This window comes from Calonectris borealis, chromosome 1, assembly GCF_964195595.1.
Source record: "Calonectris borealis chromosome 1, bCalBor7.hap1.2, whole genome shotgun sequence".
Classification (NCBI taxonomy): domain Eukaryota; kingdom Metazoa; phylum Chordata; class Aves; order Procellariiformes; family Procellariidae; genus Calonectris; species Calonectris borealis.
The window spans coordinates 13,431,237-13,456,826 of record NC_134312.1 but is presented as its reverse complement, the minus strand read 5'-3'; the positions used below and the strand labels follow the sequence as shown (position 1 = coordinate 13,456,826).

Below are 25,590 nucleotides of genomic sequence, written 5' to 3'. Positions count from 1 at the left end.
AGCAGTATTTCTTGCATGGTAACAATATTTTCTAAAAATCTTTCAGAGATTTTATTTCTGGAATTAACATAGGAAAGACAACTGCCCCTCTTACAAGGCTGTTATGAAACTATATCTTGCACAAAATATTGATTTCTATGTAGGGAAAGTAGGAAGGACAAGTGGCCAAGGTTGGGGGTGGGGAAAAGGGCAGCATGACATCTACCAGCAAAGTCAGTGAAGTGGGCAATGTAGCATGTCACAATATTTTTGATCATTAAATATTTCTGGCATTACTAGCTAAGAATAGCAACAAAAAAATGAAACAACTCAAAGCCAGCATGAGAACGTTTATAGAGAACTCATGCTGAGGAAACTGCTGAATTTATGATGTCATATAAAAGCTTATAATTTTGAGATGGAAAGGAAAAAGGTCAGCTACAAATCTTTGTTCTCTATTGGTTTTAAAGCAGACAGACCCAGGAACCACAGAGCACTTCATAGAGGGATGGCAAGGCAAAATGGTGTGGTAAATCAGAAAGAAAAAATTGAAAGAGGATGTTTTAGCAGCATGTTGGACAGAAGAAGTTTATGTCATTGACTTCTAGGTATCAATGGTCCCACATTCCCTTTGTGGGATCAAATGTCCCTTAAACTCACAAACAGGAGATATATGTGCCATTTAAGAACACAGCAGGGCTAAAAATGCAGATGTTGCCAAATGGATCTAAGTTCCTCTCAACATCAGAATACTCTCAAGAAATGGGAGAAAAGGGATCAGGAGCAAATGTACAGTTGGAGAAACTGTCTGGAGAGGAGAAGGTATGGCAGGAAGCAGGAGAGCTATCAGACCTTATATCTTGCAATAGCTCTTGTCAGAGATGACAGAAAGAAGCATACCTTCATGAACAAAGTAAGCATGAACAGATGACAATTAATTCAGAGTACCCATAAGAAGCAATTAAACCAAGACTGGGTTCCTTTAGGAAGTGACTGGAAGGAAAAAATTCACCAATGACTCAGGGATGTCAAAGAGTAGAGACAGTAGGATGACAGAAAACTTCCGTAAGTCCCAAATCAAAAACCTACACCTAACAATTTCATTTCTTCAAACGCTCAGTACTGTTGACTAGAAAATCCTGAATTGGGGGTGAGCAAGCCATGAGATACAGGGTCTCCAGTTTGCATCAGGTACTCTCTTAATATTTTGAATGAAGAACTGCAGAAGCAGAGTCAAAGCTCTAGAGACCTCAGTGGTGGGCTGAGGTCATGGGACCAGGAGATCTGAACTGCCTGGGCCAAACTAGTGTTAGCAGGGTGATGGTGCTGCCTGCAGCTTTATCTCGTGCAGCTTTTCCAAGAGAGAGGACAACTTGGAGAAAAAGAAGTATAAGCTTTCCTGACCAGAGGAATTGAAAGACATCTTATCATCACTGAAAGACATCTGGACAAAAAAAAAAATTCATCTCTGTGGTAGAGAGGCAAATCTGAGATCAATCCATGGAAAGGGCACTGAGGATGTAGTATTCATTCCATTGAAATCTGCTGATTTTGAGGGACAAGGTTCATTCAGTAGAATATGCAGAGATGTTTTTTTTGTGAAATTTCTGGCTGTTTTGGAAATTGCTGATGCTTTGTGTGAGGTACTGGTATCTGTTAGCAGTCTTAAGGAGTTATAAACTTCTGCCGGGGTTTGTACAAAATCTGAGAAAGCTACTTGGCCATCCTTTTATTCTCACAGTTCACATCTACATAGTTAAATTCTCCCTCCTCATCTTGACTGTTTGTGCATTGCGTGTGGCCCATGCTATCTCCTATATCATGTCAGGGTGAAACTGGCTGCTGGCTACTCCAATCCCATGCCAGGAGTGGGCTAACAATTAACCAGTATGGAGAGTGCGTCAGTTCTCTGACTGTGTTTCATACTGACAGTTTCAGTTTCTCAAAGCCTGTTTGGATTCCACCATTACAAAATAGCCATCTGATGTAGGAACTTTGTCAGGCTCCCACTTTTTGCGTTTAGTTTTAATGTTTCACTCACAGCACTTGCTTAGGAGTTACCATAGCTTCATGAATCAGTCCTGGGTTGTCTTCAGATTTCCTTAACAATATTTCAGACATAGTCTTGATGTATCTACATTTGAATGTGTCAGGTTTTTTTAGACAGGAACACTTCTGGGGCTGGCCTGCTGTCTATGGGTTCATATATTTCAAAGGTACTTTCCAAAAGAGATGGCATATGTCAGGTACTTGGATAGCTCATCTAGTAGAACATGCCAAAACCAATTTTTGATGTCCTAATTGGTGAATATTTTGCTCTACATAAATTTGGTACATAGTGCTTCAACAACTTACTGCTGTTTTTCAGTAGTTCTGGAATTTGGAATAATGCAGAATTTCTGCTCTATCCACATTCAGAAAGACTGATTTTTGAGAGCCCTTCCACACTATTTCAGCAGCCTATACTCAATGCAGACGGCTGCAGAAGTTGAGGATGAAGTGTGAAGGCTGAAGTAAAGCTGGAAAGGGGTAAATCTGTTTGGGTAACAAACACTTTCATATCTTTTTCTTCCTTTTTTTTTTTTTTCTATTCATTTTTCCTTTTTTTTTTAGGCAACACTTTTCCACCTTCTTTTCCTGTCATTTTATTTCTTGTCAGTATGAACACTTCTGTCAGCTTATAGTGATCAATGGAAACTATATGGCTGGACAGCAAAAACCAAGATGCAAAGAAACCAAACTAAGCAGTGCATCTGTGTTTAGCAAAGGACCTGACTAATAAACAGAAAGAAGATTGTAAGATCTCTAGCCATAGAGTATCATAGTTATCTAAACAAGCGCTGCTTAGTATTTTCTTGGATATACAATGATATTATTTCCATGACTATTTTTTTTAACAAGCAGGTAAATTACTACTTCTGCTTTAGAAATTTTAAAATAAGTAAACTACAAATTCAGTGGGACTTCCTCCAGCTTGATTGTACCCCATGACAAGTCTGTCTTCTTTAGTGACCTCTTTAAATCTGAGTACTGCTATTCCCTCCATCTTTTTGAAACATGCAGACCTTTCCTTCCCCCGCATACTCTGGCTCTTGACCTCCTAAGCTTGAGGGACAATGGCTTTTTAAACACTGTAGCATGCATACTATATGCATATGAGAGAGCATTTTTTCCTGTATAAGATGCTTTTTTCCTATAGTGAGAATATATCTTAGCCAATGTCGATCTGTTTCTTGCCTATAATGTAGTTAAGATTGCTGGATGAGAGCGGGAGAAATTAAATCACTTACAAAAATGGATTTGCCACAGTGAACTATGCAGCCAGGCCATATTCATATCAGAGACAGACTACATTACAAGGCAACACACAACCTTATGCAAAACACAGCCTTCCTCTTCCACAGGCAGGAATAGTACTTTGGACTTAATCTTGCTAAAGACAGGATGCATAGGGTAATGATGGAAAACGATGCTATTATTCATTACACATTAGAGATAATAAAATAAAAATTAGATCCATGAGTAACGAGAAAGTATGCCTTGCTCCATGAGTGTCATGGACTAAATATTTTAGAATCATAGCAGGTTTCTCTAAGTACTAGAATTTTGTTTTGTATTCAGATTATCCCACATGACCAAATCTTATCATCTGTTTCTTATTGATAGCATGTGGGATAGACACGTACATCCAAACCAGTCATCCTCAATTCCCTTTATAGTCAGTCAAGCAGAACATATACTTTTAGGGTACACCTGACTTATTTAAAACATCTACATTGGAATGACATGACTTGCACCCTAGAAAGGCCGTTTCTGCCCAGGGACTATAAAAGGAGACATGACTAGCATAGATATAATTACCTGCATTATAGATGTATATTTGGTCACATGGATTCCCTTTCCCTATCAATTTATCAAAAAACCCAAGGTTGTCACCTTAAAACAGTTCTCATATTTCTGTTAACCTATGATTCGGCCATCTCTGAGGTAGAGTAGGTTTGTCTCATACTGTATTTTTTCACTTCTTTTGAATCACTCCAACAAATGAGCCTTTTCTTTAATTTCAGAGTCTACCAAACTTTGCAATAAGGTATATTCCTTATCTCTGATGTACAGAAATTTCTGATAGTAACCTTTCATTTGTTCTGTATCATCCCATTAAGTTTAATCACTCTGTAGTACTTCCAAACAGTTGCTTTAGTCTTAGTCATTGTTTTACCATGAACAAAACTTGCTCTCTTTCTCTTCTCTGCATTCTCTAAAGCAATGGACCACCCCTGCCCCAGCAACATAGGGTTAAGTCTCAGGAACACGTTACTGCATTTTGTGCCAGCTGAGCTAGGGTAACTGTACCTCAGTTTTTGGCCTGACAAAAGACAGGATGGTGTAAATTTATATTGCTTTTATTGAGGGTTGAGCTCAGTGCAGTATCTCCTATCTGCCGCAGCGATGTGTAGAAAACAACCACAGCTCAGTTAATGTACCAGAACTTGTTAAACTATCATGTTGATCAACTTGTTTTGATCATGAATCGATGCTCTGAGAAGAAATTCTCTTGAGAGAGAGGAATTATCCTCATTGGCTTGAGTATGTTGCTGCTTCAGGGTTTTTTGCTACTGTCCTGCACTGATTGCTGAAATATCTATTTTGCTGTCTATTATTCCTCAGGCTTGTTCAGCATGCTGGATTTCACACTCCACTTCTCTCTGAAGATTGGTGTTCTGAATTGTTTTCCTCTAGAGGGGGATTAGCTTGCATTTTTCAAAATAAAATCCCATCTTTGGGGTTACATTAACCCTTCTAATCCTCTTTATACTCTTTTTTTGCTATGCAATTCTCCCTAATTTGTTAGTATCTTCAGAAAAAAATGTTGCTTACTCCACTGTTCCAGATTCTTAATGGATGTTAAATAAAACCAGATTTAATACCAAGTAATATAGCACCTCTGCAACAATTAACTTTCTCCAAGTTCATATATTATAGTGACACCAATTGGCCTTTACTTATCACTCTTAATTTCGTTTCATTCAGAGAAATGTCAGATTCTGTTTCTTAAAAGTAATTCTTTTAAATATAGATATGAAAAGTACTTTATTGAATATGTGAATCTACAGATATTTAAATCACCTTATGTTTATTATTTCTGCAATTTGATAAAATGTTACTATATTCCTTGTTCTAAGGATTTGTAGGTTTTCTAATGACAAACATTTGGCATACGCAAACACTAAAGCTTCACTTCCAAACCTCTACTCTTCAGAAGGAAAGTAATTAGTATTTTTGTATAGAATCCTTTTTTTTTCTTTTGAAGCACAGAGTAACGTACATTCAGTGACATATGAATGCCTTTAGAGGAACAAAGATCTTTAATTAAAGAAATTCAATCATTTTTCACTTCAGGTAATAATAAATAATAATAAATTGTGATGGATGCTCATCTCAAACTGTCGAATAAAATTTGTTTGGCTAAAATATGAAAAGATATGGAATTACTTATCACTGTCAGGGTATTAAGACTTCTTCTGTTGCTACTGCTTCCTTACAGATAAGCCTTGACTCTCCCCTTCCAGTGGTGTATATTCAAGCTTACTGTGTCAGGCTGTGGTCAGAAAAACTAAGCTGCTAGAAGCTATTTTTTAAAAAACAGAGAAAAATATACTATGGATCTTTGTTGTCAAGAAAGAAAGAAAACAACTGTTATACAATACTTTTACAATGAAGGAAAAGGAGGCAAAATGACTTATCAAAACCAGTAATCTTGTAAAGGGCTAATAGATTGCTCTGATTTTGATCTACCTTAATGAGTCAATATATACAATTATATCTAAAGCTTGCAACACTGCTTTGGGACTGTAAGAGTTTGCTTCAGACACTGTACAAACTATTATGGGGGGAAAGGTCTGGAACTGCTCTAGTTTTACCCTTATACAGAGGTGGGACCATTGACACTCAAAACACAAAAAGGAATGTACAACAGACTGTTAGATTTCGCCTAGGATACTTAATTGCAGACACACTTTTCCAGAACCAATGGTGTTACCACCCGCAACATGGAAATTAACTTCCAATCTAGCACACGAGGATGTAGTGAGTATATGTATGTCTTACGGTTTAGAACCTTTTACACACATTTTTGTAATTGTACAGACTTTCCAAACTTACCTCCTCTATGGATAATCAAAGAAGTTTCACTTCCAACAGGACATTCTTTAAGTATATCCACTACTTCTGCATGGCTCAGGTTCTGTACATTCTGCTGGTTGATCTCAACAATGAGGTCACCTTCACACAAACCAGGACATCCCTGAATGTCTAGAATTTGCTTCACCCTCTGTCCTGTAGGACTGTCTGCTATAGTGAAGCCAAAGCCCTGGGCCCCTTTCACAATGGTTAAGGTCATGAGTTCAGCTTGGGTGGCCCCAGAAGAAGCCATTGATACATTATCATCATGGGCAGGTGGTGGGAATGTGCTATCAAGCTGACTATCTGCTGGAATGGAGTGCAAGGAGTGTGGTGGTCGATCTGTTACGTCTGGAACAGACTGAGAAGTCCTAGAAATGTATTCCAAATAAGTTTCATAGTTATGTCTTCCATTTACCACTACCGGAGGCCTCTCCATTACTGCAAGGGGTGGCACCATGCTGTTGGCAGGATCTTCAGGATCAAAGGGCAAAGGGTATCCACGACATAGCACCAAGTTGACACTCTGACCAATAGGAACAGACTGGAAGAGTTTGACTACATCTGCGTGAGTATGTCCAAGGACACAAACTTCATTAATATAGACAATGACATCACCTAGAAAGAGAAGAAAAAATAGTGACAACATGAGACAACTTCAGTTACTGTATATGCAGCGCAAATTTTTTTTTATGAGATAGAACTCTACTAAAAAATAAAAGAAATTAGATCAACATACTGACTCAAATAGTGGAGACAAAAAAGCAAAGTTTGTCTGCTAGCAAACGTAATACAAATAGACAATGACAGTACTATTTCTTTTCGTGGAAGGTCACAGCTGGAGAATTAAGCTGGATCCAGACATACACCTTTTCTTAACATTTCTTCCCTATTTTTTCAACTCTTTTCAGTGTAGTCCACAGATTACTTTTTTATAAGATACAATCGAAGTTTATTTGGAGGGTTGGTTGTCAAGAAATACCATTGTTTAGTGAAGAGTAAAACGAAAAAAAAAGGAAATAATAAGCACTTGTAGACTTAAGAATCAATGAATAGGGATGCAAGACTGTGCATGCATGTGCATAAGGAAATACATTTTGCATTGATCATGATATTGACAGTTTCCTATTAAATGTCATCACTTGCCATCAGACATCCAGGACTACTACAGTCATTTCCTATTCTAGACATGAACTAAACTGTATCTTGCATATCATAGAGATGTTTAGTGGCATTTTGTTGTAGCCATGATGGTTCGAGGACAATGACAAGACAAATTTTGTAGGTAGGTATAATAGCTTTTTATTAGAAAAATCTAGGCAAATGACTGGAAATCAGTTTAATATTTCTAGCTGAACCAGATGGTCAAATAAAAACAAAGATACTACCTTCACCTCCAAATCTTGTCTCATGTATAGTACAGAGCTACCAGTCAGAGCATATATGAAAGCAGAATACTTTAAGTCAACAGCTATTTATGGGTCTCCGTATTGCTCATGCACCAACCAGCTTCTGTTAGTGAAAAGTTCAGAAATAAGTTCAAGTTCCTTGTTGTTAGAATAGATCTATATATTTATAGCCATAAATAATTTTTTTCTGGTACTGTTAAGGTGCATTTTAAAATAAAAATGAGTAATCAGTACAAACGATATTCACAATAGTGTGATGACCCACAGTCAGTTTCCACTTTAATAAAACAGTTTGCATCTTTATAACAAAGAAGAAGGATGTTTAACTCCACAAGTTAAAGTATTTTTCTAAGTGAAGATTGCCTTATTATCCTACCATTAATTAGGAACAAGAAATCATTTATACAGACAACACTGTGAGGTGTCTACAGGGTATACAGTTCAATAATTGACCTATCATAACGTAATGTTTTTTAATGGTATTTGAAAATTCAGCAAAAAAATGAGAATGATTCAGGGAGGATGAGGTGGTTTGTGTGGAATTGCTTCAAGTGTATTTATGAAATTATGTCTTTCAAGTACTTCAATCAAAAGATCTAATCAAGCAAACTGAGGAAAAAAGAGCATCATCAAGATGCCAGTGCAAGGGCTGTTTCTGTGTGACAACAAAAGGCAAAGGATGTTTCTATGTGAAAACGAAATGGTCAATTCCCACATGATCAGTCTGTCTAACAGCCTGACGGTAATTAATTGCTTATGCACAAATTGTGATTCAGAGAAAGATTTCTTCAGAGGGTTTCTAGGGAAAAAATGCTAAGAGAGTTTGTTTAAATGTTTGTGAATATTATTCACAGAAACCTTAGGAGCTGCAAATACTGTCTTAAATGTGCATCATAAATAGATTTCAAACTACAAGTAAAAGCAGTAAGGTCACTTCACAGGCAGTGCTGAAAGAATCCCAATGCTTCTGTCTCAAGCAGCTGAGAGTAAAACAGTTTGCAAAAGTCAAGATTTAAAAGAGAGAAAGAATGTACTGCACTAAATTATTGTGGCAATGGCTGCAATTCATCGTGATATGCTCATGCCCTAGTATAGAAAGATCTTACCTGTGTTCTCATCCCTGGCTTCTGCATTAGCAGGGAGGCTGACATTGCTCACAATAGGGCTGATACTGTTGAACTGAGACCTCTTCAATACATGCTCCTGTTTCAGTAGCTTATGCCTTAACAGTGCCCTTGCAACTTTTTAATCCATGCAGTCTTTATTTCCCTGAGTGCTGGCAATGCAGATATGTGGTGGGAGGAGACCAATCTGTTTGTTCATCCTCTTTTGCAATACTTAAGTAGGGTACAAAAGGAATAATACATCTATTGTCTTGGGCGAGTAAATAATTGTCTGTTTTCACCCCTTCACTTTATGCATTTGTACAGGATTAGCTATGATACAAAACTTAAAATAATACGTTTTTCATAAATCAGAAAATCAGATAAACTAGTTGACGTTACATAGCTCTCCAGTGAAAAGAAATTAGCTTGTGCACAAGGAGGGCAGTCAGGAAATATGTAGGCCAAGTAGCCCCTTTCCCCAGTCACCTAACAGGCAAAACTGAGCATTAGAACGTCTGGGGTAAGAACTTCATCTTCAGATAACGACCCTGCATTATCCCTCACAAGAAAGCACAAAATTCTTCAGCGTTTCCTGAATCAACATTTTTAAAGGTCTTTGTTGTTTCTGAGGTATAACATGAATAGCATGTCTAGGCACACTCTGAAGTTGTAACTCACTCGCAGTTGAACCGTTTGGGAACCATAATGCTGTACTATCATATGGAGAACATATGGCTGAAGGTCAAGAGGGATGGGGAAAAAGGCATGAGTTACTAAGTTCAACTCAAAGAAATAGTGGTGTTAAACTGGGAAGAAACAGAGTTTCAGATCATGAGACATGAAGGAGGACTAAAAGGGGTTAATTTCACAAATCCTTCAAATAAATCCTGGACAGTAGGAGTTTCTCCAAATCTAACTCATTTTCCAGGCTGAGTTCCTCGTTGCTGACACAGAGAGAAGTACCCAGCATTTGGTAGGAAGAGAGAGATAAGTTAAGAGCATTACAGAGCCAGTGCCATGCTAATGCAAAGTTCAAAATCTCTCTACTTTAGAAAAACTCCCTGAAAGGTTCCTGTAGCATCTTTTCTGCCTGTTCTCTCCTGCTGCTTCTAATAATAATGGGTGCATATGGACAAGCATAACAGCGATCCCCTTTATAATTCCTGCCTGATTTTCTGAGCAAGCCATAGTCTGCCTCCAGAAATCACAGTTTCACAGTGAGTGGGTATCTTTGAAGTTATGCAGAACATTTATATTAAGCATCAGACTTTGCCTGGCTTTTAGAATTAAACCTACTAAAATGACTGCAGCTTGCTTACAGAATCACAGAATGATTGAGGTTCAAAGGGACCTCTGGAGGTCATCTTGCCCAACCCCCCTGCTCAAGCAGGGTCACCTAGAACCAGTTGCCAAGGATCATGTCCAGGTGGCTTTTAAATATCTCCAAGGATGGAGACTCCACAACCTCTCTGGGCAACCTGTTCCAGTGCTTGGTCACCCTCACAGTAAGAAAGTGTTTCCTGATGTTCAGATGGCACCTGCTGTGTTTCAGTTTGTGCCCATTGACTCAGGTCCTATCACTGGGCACCACTGGAAAGAGCCTGGCTCCATCTTCTTTGCACCTTCCCTTCAGGTATTTACGTATGTTGGTAAGATCCCCTTGAGCCTTCTCTTCTCCAGGCTGAACATCTCTGTACTTCAACGTCCTCACTATCGGGTGTTCTCCGCAATTTCATCTTCCTCACTAGCCTGTACGAACTCTACACACGCCCTACCAACCATATCTTACTTGAGACTATTGAGGAATGAGGGAGACCAGGAGGGCTGGTCTATGGAGAAAGCATCTGAATGAAACTCTCTAGATGAAGTGGCAGGTTTGATGGATACCCAGTAGAGTAGACAATAAATATCCTGTCCTACATCTCAAACATCTACACCGTGACAAGAACAGATTCTGCTGTCTGTCAGCCAACGTCCAAATTCAGCATTGAGTCAAAGAACAAAGTATTAGAGAATACTGACAGTGACCAAAACTGTCAAACTCTCTTACAATTACCTCTGCTTTACTTAAGGTTTTTGCATTTGAACTGACAAATTTAAGAAAGTAGGTCTGGAGTGGACTTCCTGGATGGCTAAACCTAGTCACCTGTTATCAGATACAACACAGTATGTTACACTTGACGAAATTTGATGTCTTCTTCACAGAAATATCCATGAAGCCCCAGAATATTTCACTTGTTTAACTAGCTTTTTTTGCTTATTAAAGTTTGCTGACCATTATGTATTTTGTCATGTAAAGTAATGGACTCAGTGCCTGAATGTTTGGTTAAAGGTTACATTTTGTTATCCACATATTTCAAAGCAAAAAACTTATCTAAACTATCATTATCTTTTGTGGGTTTAGTGACTGGGGAAGAAATTTGTGAGCTTCAACATCCTCTAATGACAGATTCTTACTTACATTCCCCCCTATAATAATGTTGCAGAGTTAAATCTGACACCCTGGGGATTTTCCGCAAGCATTAATTCTGCAGAAATACTTTTTTCACGCTTGAAGAGCTTGATCCAAACAGAATCTGTTTCATTGACATAACTCGTTTCATTACAAGTTATCCTAATATTTCATATAATGCTACCAACTCTATTTCCCTCCTTTCTGAAGAACCTATGTATTTCAGTGACTCCAGTTGTTGTTTCTGCTATGTTTTTATTACCTCTACAATGTCAGTATACACATCTTGCACTAGCAGGTAAAGTTTCTCCATTTTCTTACCCATGTTCCCACTTTCCTTATTTCTTATTATTATTGTTTCTTTTACAGTCAGTTTCCTGGCTGGAATTTTTTATGGTACCTCAGTGAACTGAATTGCCTACTGGACTGCCCTTCTTATTATTATTTAGAATTCTTTAAACTTCAAAGTCTGAATGCAGAGGAAAAAATGCAGAGTAGATTTTTGTTGCTAATTTACGATCACATTCAAAGTTTAGTAGAAATGTCTCCATTGTTTCTGATGGGTTTTGGATCAAGCTTTTAGTATCTTGTTCAATATCTTTATCAATGATCTGGACGAAGGGATCGAGTGCTCCCTCAGTAAGTTTGCAGACGACACCAAGTTGGGCGGGAGTGTTGATCTGCTCGAGGGTAGGAAGGCTCTGCAGAGGGACCTGGACAGGCTGGACCGATGGGCTGAGGCCAACTGTATGAGGTTCAACAAGGCCAAGTGCCAGATCCTGCACTTGGGTCACAACCACCCCATGCAACGCTACAGGCTTGGGGAAGAGTGGCTGGAAAGCTGCTCCCTAGAAAAGGATCTGGGGGTGCTGGTTGACAGCCGGCTGAACATGAGCCGGCAGTGTGCCCAGGTGGCCAAGAAGGCCAACGGCATCCTGGCCTGTATCAGAAATAGTGTGGCCAGCAGGAGCAGGGAGGTGATCGTGCCCCTGTACTCGGCACTGGTGAGGCCGCACCTCGAATCCTGTGTTCAGTTTTGGGCCCCTCACTACAAGAAGGACATGGAGGTGCTGGAGCGTGTCCAGAGAAGGGCAACGAAGCTGGTGAAGGGCCTGGAGCACAAGCCTTATGAGGAGCGGCTGAGGGAACTGGGACTGTTTAGCCTGGAGAAGAGGAGGCTGAGGGGAGACCTCATCACGCTCTACAACTACCTGAAAGGAGGTTGTAGTGAGGTGGGTGTTGGTCTCTTCTGCCAAGTAACAAGCGATAGGACGAGAGGAAATGGCCTCAAGTTGCACCAAGGGAGGTTTAGATTGGACATTAGGAAAAATTTCTTTACTGAAAGAGTGGTCAGGCCTTGGAACAGGCTGCCCAGGGAAGTGGTGGAGTCACCATCCCTGGAGGTATTTAAAAGACGTGTAGATGAGGCGCTTAGGGACATGGTGTAGTGGGCATGGTGGTGTTGGGTTGACGGTTGGACTCGATGATCTTAGAGGTCTTTTCCAACCTTAATGATTCTATGAGTCTATGCTCTGTGTCCATGTGCTTAAAATATGACAGAATGCTGTGGGGGGCAGAGACAGCTCTGCTACCCCCTGCAGCCAGCACAAGCCAATAGCAACGGAGGTAAAAGCAGCCCATGGTTTGGCAAGTCAGCACAGGAAGCACCAGGCTCAGGCCTGCACTTTTTTTTTGCTGCATTTATAGCCCGGGTAAACTCTACCAACTTCTCCAGCATTTCTTATTCCCACTTGCATTTCTCAACCATATACTCGTAATTCTACATGCTTTGCATGAGCTTCAGAACTAGCAATACGTGATTACTTTATTGTTGAAGCTTTCCCTTCACCTGCCCACCACACCATCTACTGTAATTACCAGCTATTTCTGTCACTTCTCAGCAGTGACCTTGTATTCTCTTTCTGCAAAGTGCTGCAAGATTGCGGGCACTGTAGCCTATTAATAATAAATTCAGAGGTGTTAGCATGTTTCCAGTACTGAGATATGAAACATGGGGGTAATTTTAATAACAATGGCATGTGACTGATGGTCATGAAGAGGCGAAGATTCGTTAGAAACGAGCCATTTTTACATATGCACATACAGTTACTAGTAGCAGTACAGAGAACTAGTGCATGAGGGATCATTTAGTTAAACAGTAGCAGCCAAATTATATTCTGAAACTTTGAATCTCAACTTCCTTCCACTTGCCACAGGTGTTAATCCAGTGTGTGAATAAATAACTTTTGTTATGAATGGGTAGAGGCATTTCTTTGGATGTAAAAGATTTCAAAAGGTTCTGTTTTCTTGTACTCTGACCTGCCACAGAACCTTGTAAAACCCGTTTGGCTCTAGCTGCTAACATCTGCATAGCACAACTTTTATAGACAAAAGATAAAACCTAGGATGCTGCAGTTCATGGTAGCCTGATTTATCTTTTTTTTTGAAAAATTCGGCCCTACTTTTTGTTAATACTCATTACGTAATTACCCTTATTTTTAAAATAAAAATTACTGAATTATAATGACTTCTTAAAGGAGATTGCAGTGTAAGATGACTATTGCATATTAATACGGAAATGCTTAAAACACCTGCCAAGAAAATTCTAGCTTATTTCTTTTAAAAAGGAACATTAAATTAACTGCTAAAACGTATCAAGAATGTAACCTGGGGAGAAGTACACGCATATAATAACCGCAGCTACGCATTGGGAGAGCTAAATTTAAAATTGACCGCTTTATTATTAGCTTTATAACAACCTTATCTGATAGATAGTACTGTGGCAGCCATAGTGAAATGAAAAGAGCTGCTGGGAGACATAATGCTCAGCTGCCTCTGCACTCAGAAATAATTTCAGTACCACTTGCTGGTATGTGAGAACACTGAACAACCCATTAAAATATCTAAGTTCATACTGGCACGGAAAACTGTTTCCCAGGCTTCATCTTGTACAGAAAGTTTTACCCATGTGCTGATGAACTCTGCAAAGCTGACAGGTAACCACCATCTACAGATCCTCCCTTCACTCACTGGCCTCTGGGAACTGAGGTTGAGGGGAAAAAATCAGGGTAACAAAAATTATTTACTAAGTCTGACAAAAAGTGAAATCGAAATGTATTCCTAGGCATTCAGGCACTCAAACTTGCATTAGATAGGCCTAAATTTTCCTCTGCGTGTAACCTGAGCAACAGATGTAAACCAGCTGTTTGTCACATTTGAAAGTCAGTAATTCTACAAAGCATCATTGCAGAAGTGGTTAACTCGGGCTAAAATCTGTCCCATCATTGGAAGGACTGAGCAGGCTGGCTCCAAACTTGGCTTCCTCTACAAGGGCCAACAGAAAGATGTGACACAGACATGTGTCTGCAACTTTACCCAAGACTCAGATCTGTTGAGTAAGCAGGTGCCATTTTTATATAATCAATTTTTTAGAACCCATTTTAATTCTACTGTGACCCAATGCACATGCCTAATTAAAAAGCTGTCTATTCAAAATTTTTGTGCTTAACCAGCATGTATCATGTAATTACACCCAGACAGATGTGCATTAGTAGAAGAAACTATTTACATTTTATTTGTATTTTGCATATAGTGGTAAAAGCTGTTTAAATAGAAGCATTTAACTTTTTTGGGGGAGAGGAATAAAATACATTAAAAAAAAATCTAAAGACCTTGATTATTTGCTGATCTAGTAAACATGAAACATTGCAGATTAAAAATGTAAGTAAAGCAATAGCAAAAGAATGCTTAAATGAATGCTGCTCATAAAGTGCTAAAAAGCAGGCAAATTCTCTTCCTAGCTAGACAGTTTTTCACTACGTCAAGCATCTGAAAGCACAGCATGGATGTTAAAACTGCCACTTTATAAAAAAGTAATTATTTAAAGATGATAAGTAATTTGGAGGCAAGACCACATAGAAAGAAAAAGGTCCGATTTTCGAGGCAGCCGTTTATTTACAAATTATGTAAGCCTGTTCTATCTAGGTTTTGCTTGCAGGAACTACTTGTGCATCCCGAAATGCCTGGTGTGAATGAACTGTGTGACAAAACATCAGTGGATCTGAAGAGCAAGATAAAAAATGTATGCCATGTTTGCATAGCTATTTGAGATCACTTTGAAAGGTGTCACTGTGTGCAGAGGCTCATGCAGAAACGAAACCCTTTTTTTTTCTTTAGAAAAAGGAGGTCAAAATTTACAACACATTGCTTTTGTACGCACAACATTTTATTTCTGTGTGGAGAGCATCAGGTTTATCTAGGTAATGGCTCCCAGGAGGAGGAAAGCAGCCCAGCCAGCCTCCTGGCAGCCTAAAGGCATAAGGGTATGGCAGAGCATGATGTAAATACCAAGCAGCCCCTGTCCCTGCCTGGGAAGCCTGGCAATGGGCCATCTGTCCCCAGTGGAAGACATTTTCAGCAGCGTTGTCGACTGCACACCATTGCAACTGCTAATTCTTGACATAAACTGCTGGGAAGGAAAGAGGGAGATGAATGAGGAGAGGAACTAGATGGAGCATTTACAAAGAGGCTGCAGCACAAAGACAAATGTCTTTATATGTTGAAATATATATGTAACTGGGAATTTTTAGTAATAGGCAGTCATGTTTTACTTGTGAACTGAATGGTTAATAGAGCTTTTTTCTTTCTTTGAGTAATGCTAGCACCATGAGCACAAGCAATAACTAGTCACATACTAAATTAGTACTTAGTGAAAGTAACAGCAGTTAGTTGGACATTTAAAAAACATGTGCAAAGACAGATGAGTAGGATTAGTTTCCATTTTAAATCTATAGAGGCACACCTTGAAAGTTTCTTTTGATTTTAGAGATATTACGGTTTCTGAGGACATTCCCTGTAACTGAAGTGGGCATTACTGCCAGAACTGGGCAGTTTTATAACTCTGTTATCTATTTACTAAGACCACGATTTTCATCATTGTTTGATCAATACTCTGTTTTTCTTGCTACACTCACAAAGAGTGCTCATCCAAGTGCCTAATCTCAGCAGCTGACTCTCTGAGTCTGGTGCAAATCTGATTTCACTATCAGTCAGGTCATTAACTTAATTTTAAGCTAAGACTAAAAGCTTTTATTTGTGGATTTTTTGCACATTCATTGCTCAGGTCCACGTTCTGCTGACCTAACTCAATGGGAGCCGCCAGCGCTCAGCACCTCTGAAAATCAACGTGCTTATTTCAGAGCCAAACCATGGATGTGGAGCCAAACGCCAGGCACCAAATCTGAAGGTGTTGCTATGATGTATTGTTTAGCAAGTTCAATCTATTATAATAATATGCATCCAAATGCTTGCCATGAGAAATGTTTACAATTACTGTTGTCCCAGACACTGCTATTAACACTATTAATTCAGTCCCAAACTTTATGCTGAAGAATCTGATTCTGGCTAAACATCTTCTGTCCTTAATCCTGCCAGTTGTAACGAACTGTATGCTCATTCACTGCTTCATCCTAGTTATTAGAGCACCTACTGTCTTGCCAAACTAGAAATTCAGAATATCTATATGTGCATTCATATACGTACATATATATAAATCCTTAAATCTTGCTGTACCTTGAAAGCAGTCAACTGGATTTACAAGGTCAGCGCCTTCCAGAGATAGAGAGAGATACTTCAAAAGAAGTCTGGATTACTACAGGTTAATGCTTTTATGCAAAATTAAAGACAGGAAGCATTATATTTGTATGAAGCAGAATTTAAATGTATCAAAACAGTGAAATAATTTCCAGTTAAATAAGTGGATTTTTACTAATAGTCTACTACGTATAAATACCTCAGTGCATTTAAAATGGAGTCATCTTTGACTACCAATTCATTAACAAATATCTCATACAAATGTATGGCTAATATTTGAGTAATTTTCTACTTAACTGTTTTGTAAAGGTTGTTCAACCTTTAGGTTGATACATGCTTATCTTATGTATTACCTCTATTTTATCTTTTTTGGTAGTAAAATCATCAACATGAAAGTTACCTCTACTTCAGAGAGCTTCTCACATAATTTCTATTCCAAAAGACCTACTCAATAGGTTTTCAGGCATGTATAAATATATTACTTGCTTTAAAATTGTATGGCAAAGAGAAATAGTGGAGTTCCTTTTGGTTCTTTCAGGCTTTACTGTATTTTTCCAGGTTAATAGAGGGTAACGTATTATCAAATTGACCTTCCTTCCAAGCAAATGTTATCTTAATATCTCTAGAGCCTCTTTCACTGCCAAGCTCATTTTCAAGGACAATATATTTTTGTTCTTTGCAAAACAATTTAACACCTTCACCACTGAATAATTTATGCTTTTTTCCCCAGCCCATTCCTGAATACTACACTGAGTCTAAACTACAAAATTCAGCTTGCATAATAATTTTTGGTGAGATGAAGGAGGCAAAAGTCCCACCAAGCCCCTTCTTTAAGACTGCTTTATAACACACAGGAAACTCCAGCCTTGTAATGGTTAGGCAAAGGTCACTTTTCACCCTTATAGCTGCATGCGTAAGGATCACATTCTCCTTTTATGAGGTTTGTCCAATCTCTCACTAGCTATTCTGCCTCCTTGTATGTCTCATTCACCTTCTCTATTTTCTGTTTTGGTTTACAGGCTTTCTGAGAGAGAGACGAGAATTTGCAGCACTCTTGTATGGTTTATAGCACTGTGGAGTCACAATTTCATTGTGATTTCATTTCCACTGCAGTAAATATTTGAACAACACCACTGCAGGGTAAATACTCTATCATTTTCCAGTGCAATGTAAATGCTTAGGTCCTAACCCTTGCAACAAACTAAGCTGTGTTATGGATATGTCAATTACTGTTCAATAGTCAAATCTCAGATTTTATATATAAAAGGGCATTAATCCTCTCTTGTGTATGACAACACATCATATCTTCCTCTTCAGAAAATAATTAATTTTCTGGATGTTTGAGTTTATTAATTTGTTAATTAGCTAATTAACAGAAAAGTAAATTAAAATGGGTTATTATGAAAGACTGTGATCCTGTATCAGACTATTTGTTCAGACTGAAAAAGCAGTCTCACAGTATGCCTGCCATCTCCTAATGTTCTCACTGTGAATCATCCCACGGGTGGCCTGTAGTGAAAAAGCCCTTCCCAAAATGATCATTATATCTAATTTTTCCTCAGAAGGCTACCACTTATTGTTATTTGCTTCCATACAATATTTCTATCCCGCTCCTGACAAAGTAGGTGGTACCATCTCTCCTGAGAGTGTATTGCTTCTATGTCCATCAAAAATTGAGAGTGAGTTGTGGTCTCCCATCTGACTGGAGATAGTAGCTGTAGTGACAGAAGGCAATTCAGGGAAAATTTATGTCAAGCATATTTTATGCACAACTTACCCTTATTTGGTAAGCCTGTGAAAATGGTGGGAAACGGGGCAGCCATTTCACAAACTTCCTTCAAAGAACTATTTATCTGCTGCATGAGAAGTGCACAAAGAAGGGTAAAAGTACGATGTGTGCAGGGATGCAGCACATTAGAGACAGGAGATAACTAAGGATAAGCAATGGATGAGCGTGTGTGCTGTGGGATACAGGAACGGAAGGAGCAGGAGGAATTTGGGATGTGAATGCCAGCAGCAGAGTGCTAGAGAAAACGGAAAGGAAACTGATGTGCGCTGGGTGCTTTGCTCTTCCCTGTCTTTAAAAATATCCTAATTGGCTGCATGTCTAAGAGCCCTGTCCTGCTCCAGGCAGGCACAAAAAGCCTAGAGTATATTGGTGAACCCTGCTCCAAAAATTAATGTTTTAAAAATGGATGGCAATTTGTATTAAAATTGCTTTTGTTCTTTTTGCTTCTTATGACAGTTCAAGTATGAAATTATTAATTTTTCAGGCTTGCGTGCACACAATGCTCACATACATGCTCTGCCAGAAAGCAATTTCCAGGCAAAAAACAGTGAGGTATCAACTGTACATATGAGTGATTTTTAGAAACACAGTTATTAATTCCAATGGGGATTACAATCAGAAGAAACTCACCTAAGGTTAAATTAAAAAACCCAAACAACCCTAGGTATAAAAATTAAAGCAGAGCTCCTTGTCTATTTTAATTCTTTCCTCATTTACTATAAACAAGATACAATTTCATGAAAAGAAACCCATAATTTTCTTTATAATCACTCAAACCAAATCTGGGGCTGCTGACACTAACAAGAGAGACATCACTATAAATAATATTGTCCTACCAGCAAAGTTAAGCATGGCTGGGTGAGTGAATTCAGTGTTTGTTTGACTTAGTGTGTTTTAATTTCATGGATTTTACAATGGATAGCAGGGAGAATGTGTACCTGTTCATAGGACAATACACCAATTTGTAAAATAGAACAAGCTTTTACAATAATTGAAACCAATGTATTAAATGTTATAATTACAAAATATAATTATAATTTTTTTTTCTAATTTTGTACTATTAAAAGTTTATATATTATGTTCCCAGTTAATATTTAGAAGAACGAAACACAGTGTTTTCAAACTGTCAGTCCTTTAGCTTTTCTCAGCAAGGAATCCCAAAATTGTTTAGCCTTGACAAATTTTACATACGTAAAAATGAACCAATCAATCAATGTATTTAATGTCTAGTAAAACTGGAATACTGTAAACTACTACTGAAACATTGTCAAGACTGGATCTTCAGGGTTAATAAATAAGTGGAATTATAGTTAAACACTGTGAAGAAACAAATTCTGAAAAGTTCTGTCATTTTATTTTCATTGAGAATGAAAACTATCCAGTCTTTTCACTATCACTCCAAAAATATGTATGTTATTATCCCACATGAGAGAACTATTGTATCAGCACTGCTAGCATTCCCATGGCAAGGAGTATTCTGATTAACTGGGGACAGTGGAGGAGGTTTATGCAATGAAAAAGTCTGATGCTGTTAATGTCACTATAGTACAATTATTAGCATTACTTCTATGAATTATTTAATATGCTAGGGATAACTAACGTGAATGCTTCTCAATGTGCTTATTTGTTATATGATAAAGACCATAAACAGAGAGGACACTAACTTTGGTATTTGCAGTGACCATATTCATTTTCATTCTCAGACTTCACTGTCCTCCAGGATTTATTGCAATGATCTGATGATTAAATGCTGAATACCATAAAGCGCTCCTGGTAGAACTCATCCAAAAGGTACTTTTGGAAAACAGAGGTATGCATAGTTTCACACTTACTCATGTAGCTTCAGCTACTTCAGAAAGAGTAGTGATTTAGAAGGAGAATCAGTGGTCCATCTAGTCTAAAAACTGGAGAGCGTGTTTTGGATTCTGAGGCAATCCTGAATTTATGTAACAGCAAGCATAGATGTTTCTCTGGTGCAGTGTTGCTGATATCCATAGGTGGCATATTTTCTTCCAGCTGTGTTCACTTGGGCTTGAAGGCACAGGACAGCCTGTACTGTGATAGAGCTGCGACCATCTGCCTCTATGTCCAGCTCCAGGCTGTTGCTATCAGAAAGAGCTCCATAGCACCAGAGGTCCCTTTAAGCCAGCCTAGCCCAAGAGGGCTGGGAATAGTGGAACCGATAATGTCATTTAAGTGACATGGAAATAGAGAAAAAAGCAAATACTAGCAGTAATGTAGGGAGAAACATAATGGTGTGGAGAAAATGTAGGATAAATCCCTCCGGTATCAGTGCCTACTGTCCCACCTGCTGGCCAAGGAAGCTGAAAGGCATTTCTGTATTTGCACAGTCCTTGCCTGTCAGTAGATAATCTTACAAAGAGCAGTTCCCAAAACCTGTTAATGACTCTGTCCTGGCATTAAAAATATGATACCATCAGTAAAATGAGTAATGTCAAAGATGAGATTGAGGTCCAATTGCAAGTCTTCTGCATGCACAGGGAAGAACTGTTTGCACATAACGGATGTGTTTCTCCTCCACTGGCGTCTGGTCAGGTTCTACTTTGGATTACAATTAAATATTTTCCCAACTTGTTTTTTACCCACTCTCTACATTTCTTCTACTGAAAGATTCTTCCCCTGCCCTCAACTATGAAAAGAAGTAGAACGAGTGCTTGTCTGTATGGTTATTTTCATGTAGTTAAAGGGAATGTGCAAAAGCAAGACTGTTTAAGATGACTGATAATATATTCTTCTTTTTCACTTGCACAAATAGAATCTGTTTGGGAAGGATGCTCTTGAGGCATAACAAAGATTTTGAATATCTAAGTAAGACCCAGATGTGCTCAGATACCAACAAGACGTGAAAGAGATTAAAAGCTGTCGCCATTAAAAGAGAAATTAGTTACGTGAGCATTCTGCAGTTTCCTCAAATCCCTCACTCTCCCAAATTAAAAAACAGACACGCTGCCTAATTCAAACACAAAAATACTAGGTGTATTGCCTTCATCTAATGGCAAATTAATACTGTTGCATCAAATTGAAATGTAAAGAGGTGAAAGAAAAAGGAATAAAAATTATATGAGCGTAATGTGACTTCTCTCTTTTCCAGCTAAATCAGGATTTAAAAGAACATCTAATTCCATCACTGATAGCAATATATTAGTAAGTGCAGCTACAGTGCATGAGAAATTTAAATACTCTGAAGGAGCAGGTTTGATATATAGCCTGTTCCTAAAAACTGCTATTGCAAGATGCAAACAGAGGTCACAAAAAAGTCATGGTAGCCCATGTCATTTCTGAGATGTGGGAGAAGAACTTGCTGCCACTGCAAGAAAGAGTAAAAGTCTTGCTGAAGTCTGTTGAAGCGGATGCAATTATACTGTACAAGGTATTATGCATCACTCTGCTTGTCAGCTGGATAGGGCTGCTTTCGTAGCCACGGGAAGGCTATCAGGCACTGACTAAACACACTGACTTTCCCCTTCCAGTCTTGACTCAGAGAGGGATTGTTTCAAGTCTCTTTTATGATATCTATTATATACCCAAAAAAGAAAACTTTCAAATTTGGAAAATGATAGATTAAAGGTTGTCTACATGCATTTGATGTGTTTGCATTGTGCAAACAGATTTTGATACAGTCTTTATGGAGATTTCACTTTGTATTTTATTCTTTGCTTTAGGGTCTTCGTTCCAGTCCCTCCTTTTTCCTGCACTTGGTCTGGCTCTTCTCCTCAGCTGCATTCCAGTTATGTGTGTGAGAGAGAGAGAAAGAGAGAGAGAGGGAAGACCTGATGTTGATTTCTATGGCCAGTGCCACTCCTGCACTTAACTGGTAGAAGACCCAAATCAGGGAAAGCCTGTTTTTTTCTGTCACCCAAGATAAAGCATGTTCAACACAGAATTCATAGTGGAAGAAAATTAGCTCCTAATTCTGACACACACATGCAAAATGAGGCTAACATCTACATGTGGATATATTTCTATGTGGGAAAGTCAAAATCCATATCCCTGGGACTAGGCTGATCATTGTAAAAGTGATTGCTCCAGGGCATGGGCCCCTCAGTATCTGTAAGAATATTTGGTATAATGAAATAATATTATAGTTCATCTACCTCCCCTAGTTCCTAGAAACAACTGCATTGTTTTTCTGAAATGGACTAAATTTTAGGGTTTTTTTTTTCATCTGTAAATGTCTATATATTCACACACGCACATGTATATTTTTACACAGAGATACACCTTCAGCATACTTACCCACAGACATACACATATAAAAGCACTTCATCATACACATTCAACATCTGCTATTAGTATTATAACCAATGTTACGTTACTATCTGTTTAACACTTTTAGATACAACCAGATACCTGCACTACATATAATATGCATACCATTGTTTTATAATGGATTATCTCTAACAGACTGTAATTAGAAAAAGTATTATATATTTGGAAATGTGACATAGAATTGGATGACTCAGGTGAAACTCTGGCCTTTGAAAATGGTTATATAGGACATTGATGTAAAAAGACCTGGGGTGCTGTGTGGCTTCGGGGAACGCTGATACCAGTGTCACTGCTGGAGCACCAGTAATGCTGCACCACTATATCTGTGCCTATACATACACAACATGTATGTTGCTTTACAAACTTTGATAAAATTCTCATCATTAGGAGTTTTGGTAAATAGAAAGTTAAGACATAGCTGGTAAAAAGAGGTTATACAAAGAATGTGTTTTCTGAGAATTTTTTTTCTAGGTTGGGGTTAGCTAGAAGAAATTGCCAGCTTGTGGCAATTTTGCTGGAATAGTTCAATTAAAAAAGCTCTAAAAATTAGAAATGTTATGGTTTTGTTTCCTTACTGAATTTTCTTAAGATAGTATTATTTTCAGTTTGAACTTTTAAAAAAACAATTATTATTTACCAACATTTTTGGAAAAATATTACTTCCAGTTGACTTGAAATTGCATATATTATGCTCTAGCAAAGCAGAATTCATTATTAGCAAATGAAACATTTAAAATATCACAGTCCTGCATTCAGAACTGAACAGACTATCAAAAGATAGTATTTACAACACTATACAGTTTAAAATAAAAATCCATCAGCTTGGCACCTGGGATGGATCAGCATTTTTGACATAAACAATTATTCGAGTCCAATTCTTATTATTATCCTTATTTCCCCAAACAATTCAGAACTATTTTTTAAATGAGTAGGAACTGCACTAGAAACACTTCAATCTCTTATATAATAGTCAACTGCATTTCCTTTTGATGCAATCAAGTTTGGCCTAAAAAAATATACTCTGTCCGATATACAGAAAATCATTGGTGTAAGACAGACTAAACAGATTGCCGAAAACAATCTACCAAAAAAACAGAAAGTTTTTTTGAACTCTGAGTAATGATACTGCCATTCTAACCTGTCTGGAAAATGACCAGAGGTAAAATGATAGTATTTTTAACTTCTCTTGCCCATGTTAGAACAAAACCCCCTTAAAATAAAGCAGTTTTCTAAAATGATATAAAAAGTATGAACACATAAATGTAGTAAATATTTTGGTACAATGTGTAGCACTGCAGCGTTGCATGAATTTCATGTGGAATTTTACAGAGGAATCTCCACCCAAACCCATCTATTAATTAAACAAGGTTAAACCCAAGGGTGATTTCTGGTGCTGGTGATGAGGTCTGAGGGGAGGCAGTGTCTCTGCTGTGGGTGGATGCCTTCCTCTCCAGTTGCCTGAGGACAGCCTGCCTGAACCCACCAAGCTGCCGTGTCTAGACTTTTCTAGATGTTTCAGTGGAAGAAAGTCAACCAGGCTCCATTGAACCAGACGAGGACCAAGAGCCCTGGCTGAGGCTCTGGCCAATATGGGGGGAAATAATCCTAGTAACATGCTAGTGACAGTGGAATGACTAATGCCGCCCTGCACATCTAGCTTGTCTTTCATTCCCATACAGTCACAATGATGTTTCTATTAAACTATAACCTGCACCTCTCTCTTACAAGACATGAAAGCACTGTCAGGTTCACATTATTACCTCAATTTCCTCTTTTTCCAGTTTTCCACCTCTTTCTGCTGCCTGCTTTCTCTGAATTGCCCCAGCACGAAACCACCAATTTTTCCTGCACACTTTTAGTCCTTCACTGTGTTACAGGTACTCCCAGCTCAGCCCTGCCAGCTTCTGCAGAGCTGATGGATCTGCAGGATTCAAAGGCATGATTTCTGGCCAATAATCATCAACTGCTGATAGCCTTTGCTTATTGAGACTCATTATTTTGTGTACGTACAGGTGGAATAGAAAAGATCATGAATAACAGAGCAGCAGCATAACCCAGTATGCTTCATGACTCACTATTAGCCTATGAATAAATGCTCAAGGAACAGACCTATCAAGAAAAGAAGGTGTGTCCAATATTATCTGACTTTTCCTCAGCAGTACCACAGGTGATGCTCAGTATGGCAATGAAAGTCTCAGTAAATACTGTGTACAATGATACCGATTTTAATACAGAATAAATTAGTTGAATACAAAGAATTTTAATTTACTTTCATTAGGAGCTGAAGAAGACAGCAATACATCAAAAGGAGTGAAAGTCTCAGTGTTTAAAAGTTCTATACTCACATCACTGCTCTCAGACCTTTCTCGCAGAGCTCCTTTTCTTCTTTTCGTTAGTATCTTGCCCTCCCCTCTCCCGCCTCCTTCTACAGGCACACTCACATGCATATGAACACCCACTCTCCAGCCATCTCTGAGCATAAAATTACTGCCTTTTCTCCCTGCCTCCCTGCAGAAGAAAAACAAATTGTCACATCTTCAGCTGCAGCAAATCCTAGTCCAGTCAGTTTTCTCCCAGTCCTGCACCCAGCCTCCAGAGATGGGATCCCCTTCTCCCCCCGCCACCTGGTCATCCCTGAGATCAATAGCTGAGACCTGGCAAAACTCCTGAGCTCCGGTCACCAAGAATCTGTCTCGCTCCTGTACACAGTCCTTGCTTATCTGGGCATGAGGGAGGAGCCGTGCTTAGGGGAGCCTGGCTCCGCCACCACGGCACCACTCCCCTGTGGCATCT

At 38.6% G+C, this 25,590-nt stretch overlaps 1 protein-coding gene across 6 annotated transcripts in view; it reads right to left on the bottom strand.

The window, feature by feature from the left end:
* Window positions 1-25,590, bottom strand: part of MAGI2 (membrane associated guanylate kinase, WW and PDZ domain containing 2) — a 764,133-nt gene that overhangs the window by 115,045 nt on the left and 623,498 nt on the right. For all 6 annotated transcript variants that reach the window (XM_075144530.1, XM_075144538.1, XM_075144553.1 and 3 more), the window contains one exon: window positions 6,142-6,777. In XM_075144530.1, the coding sequence (XP_075000631.1) occupies window positions 6,142-6,777 (636 nt within the window). The remainder of the gene's footprint in view (window positions 1-6,141; window positions 6,778-25,590) is intronic.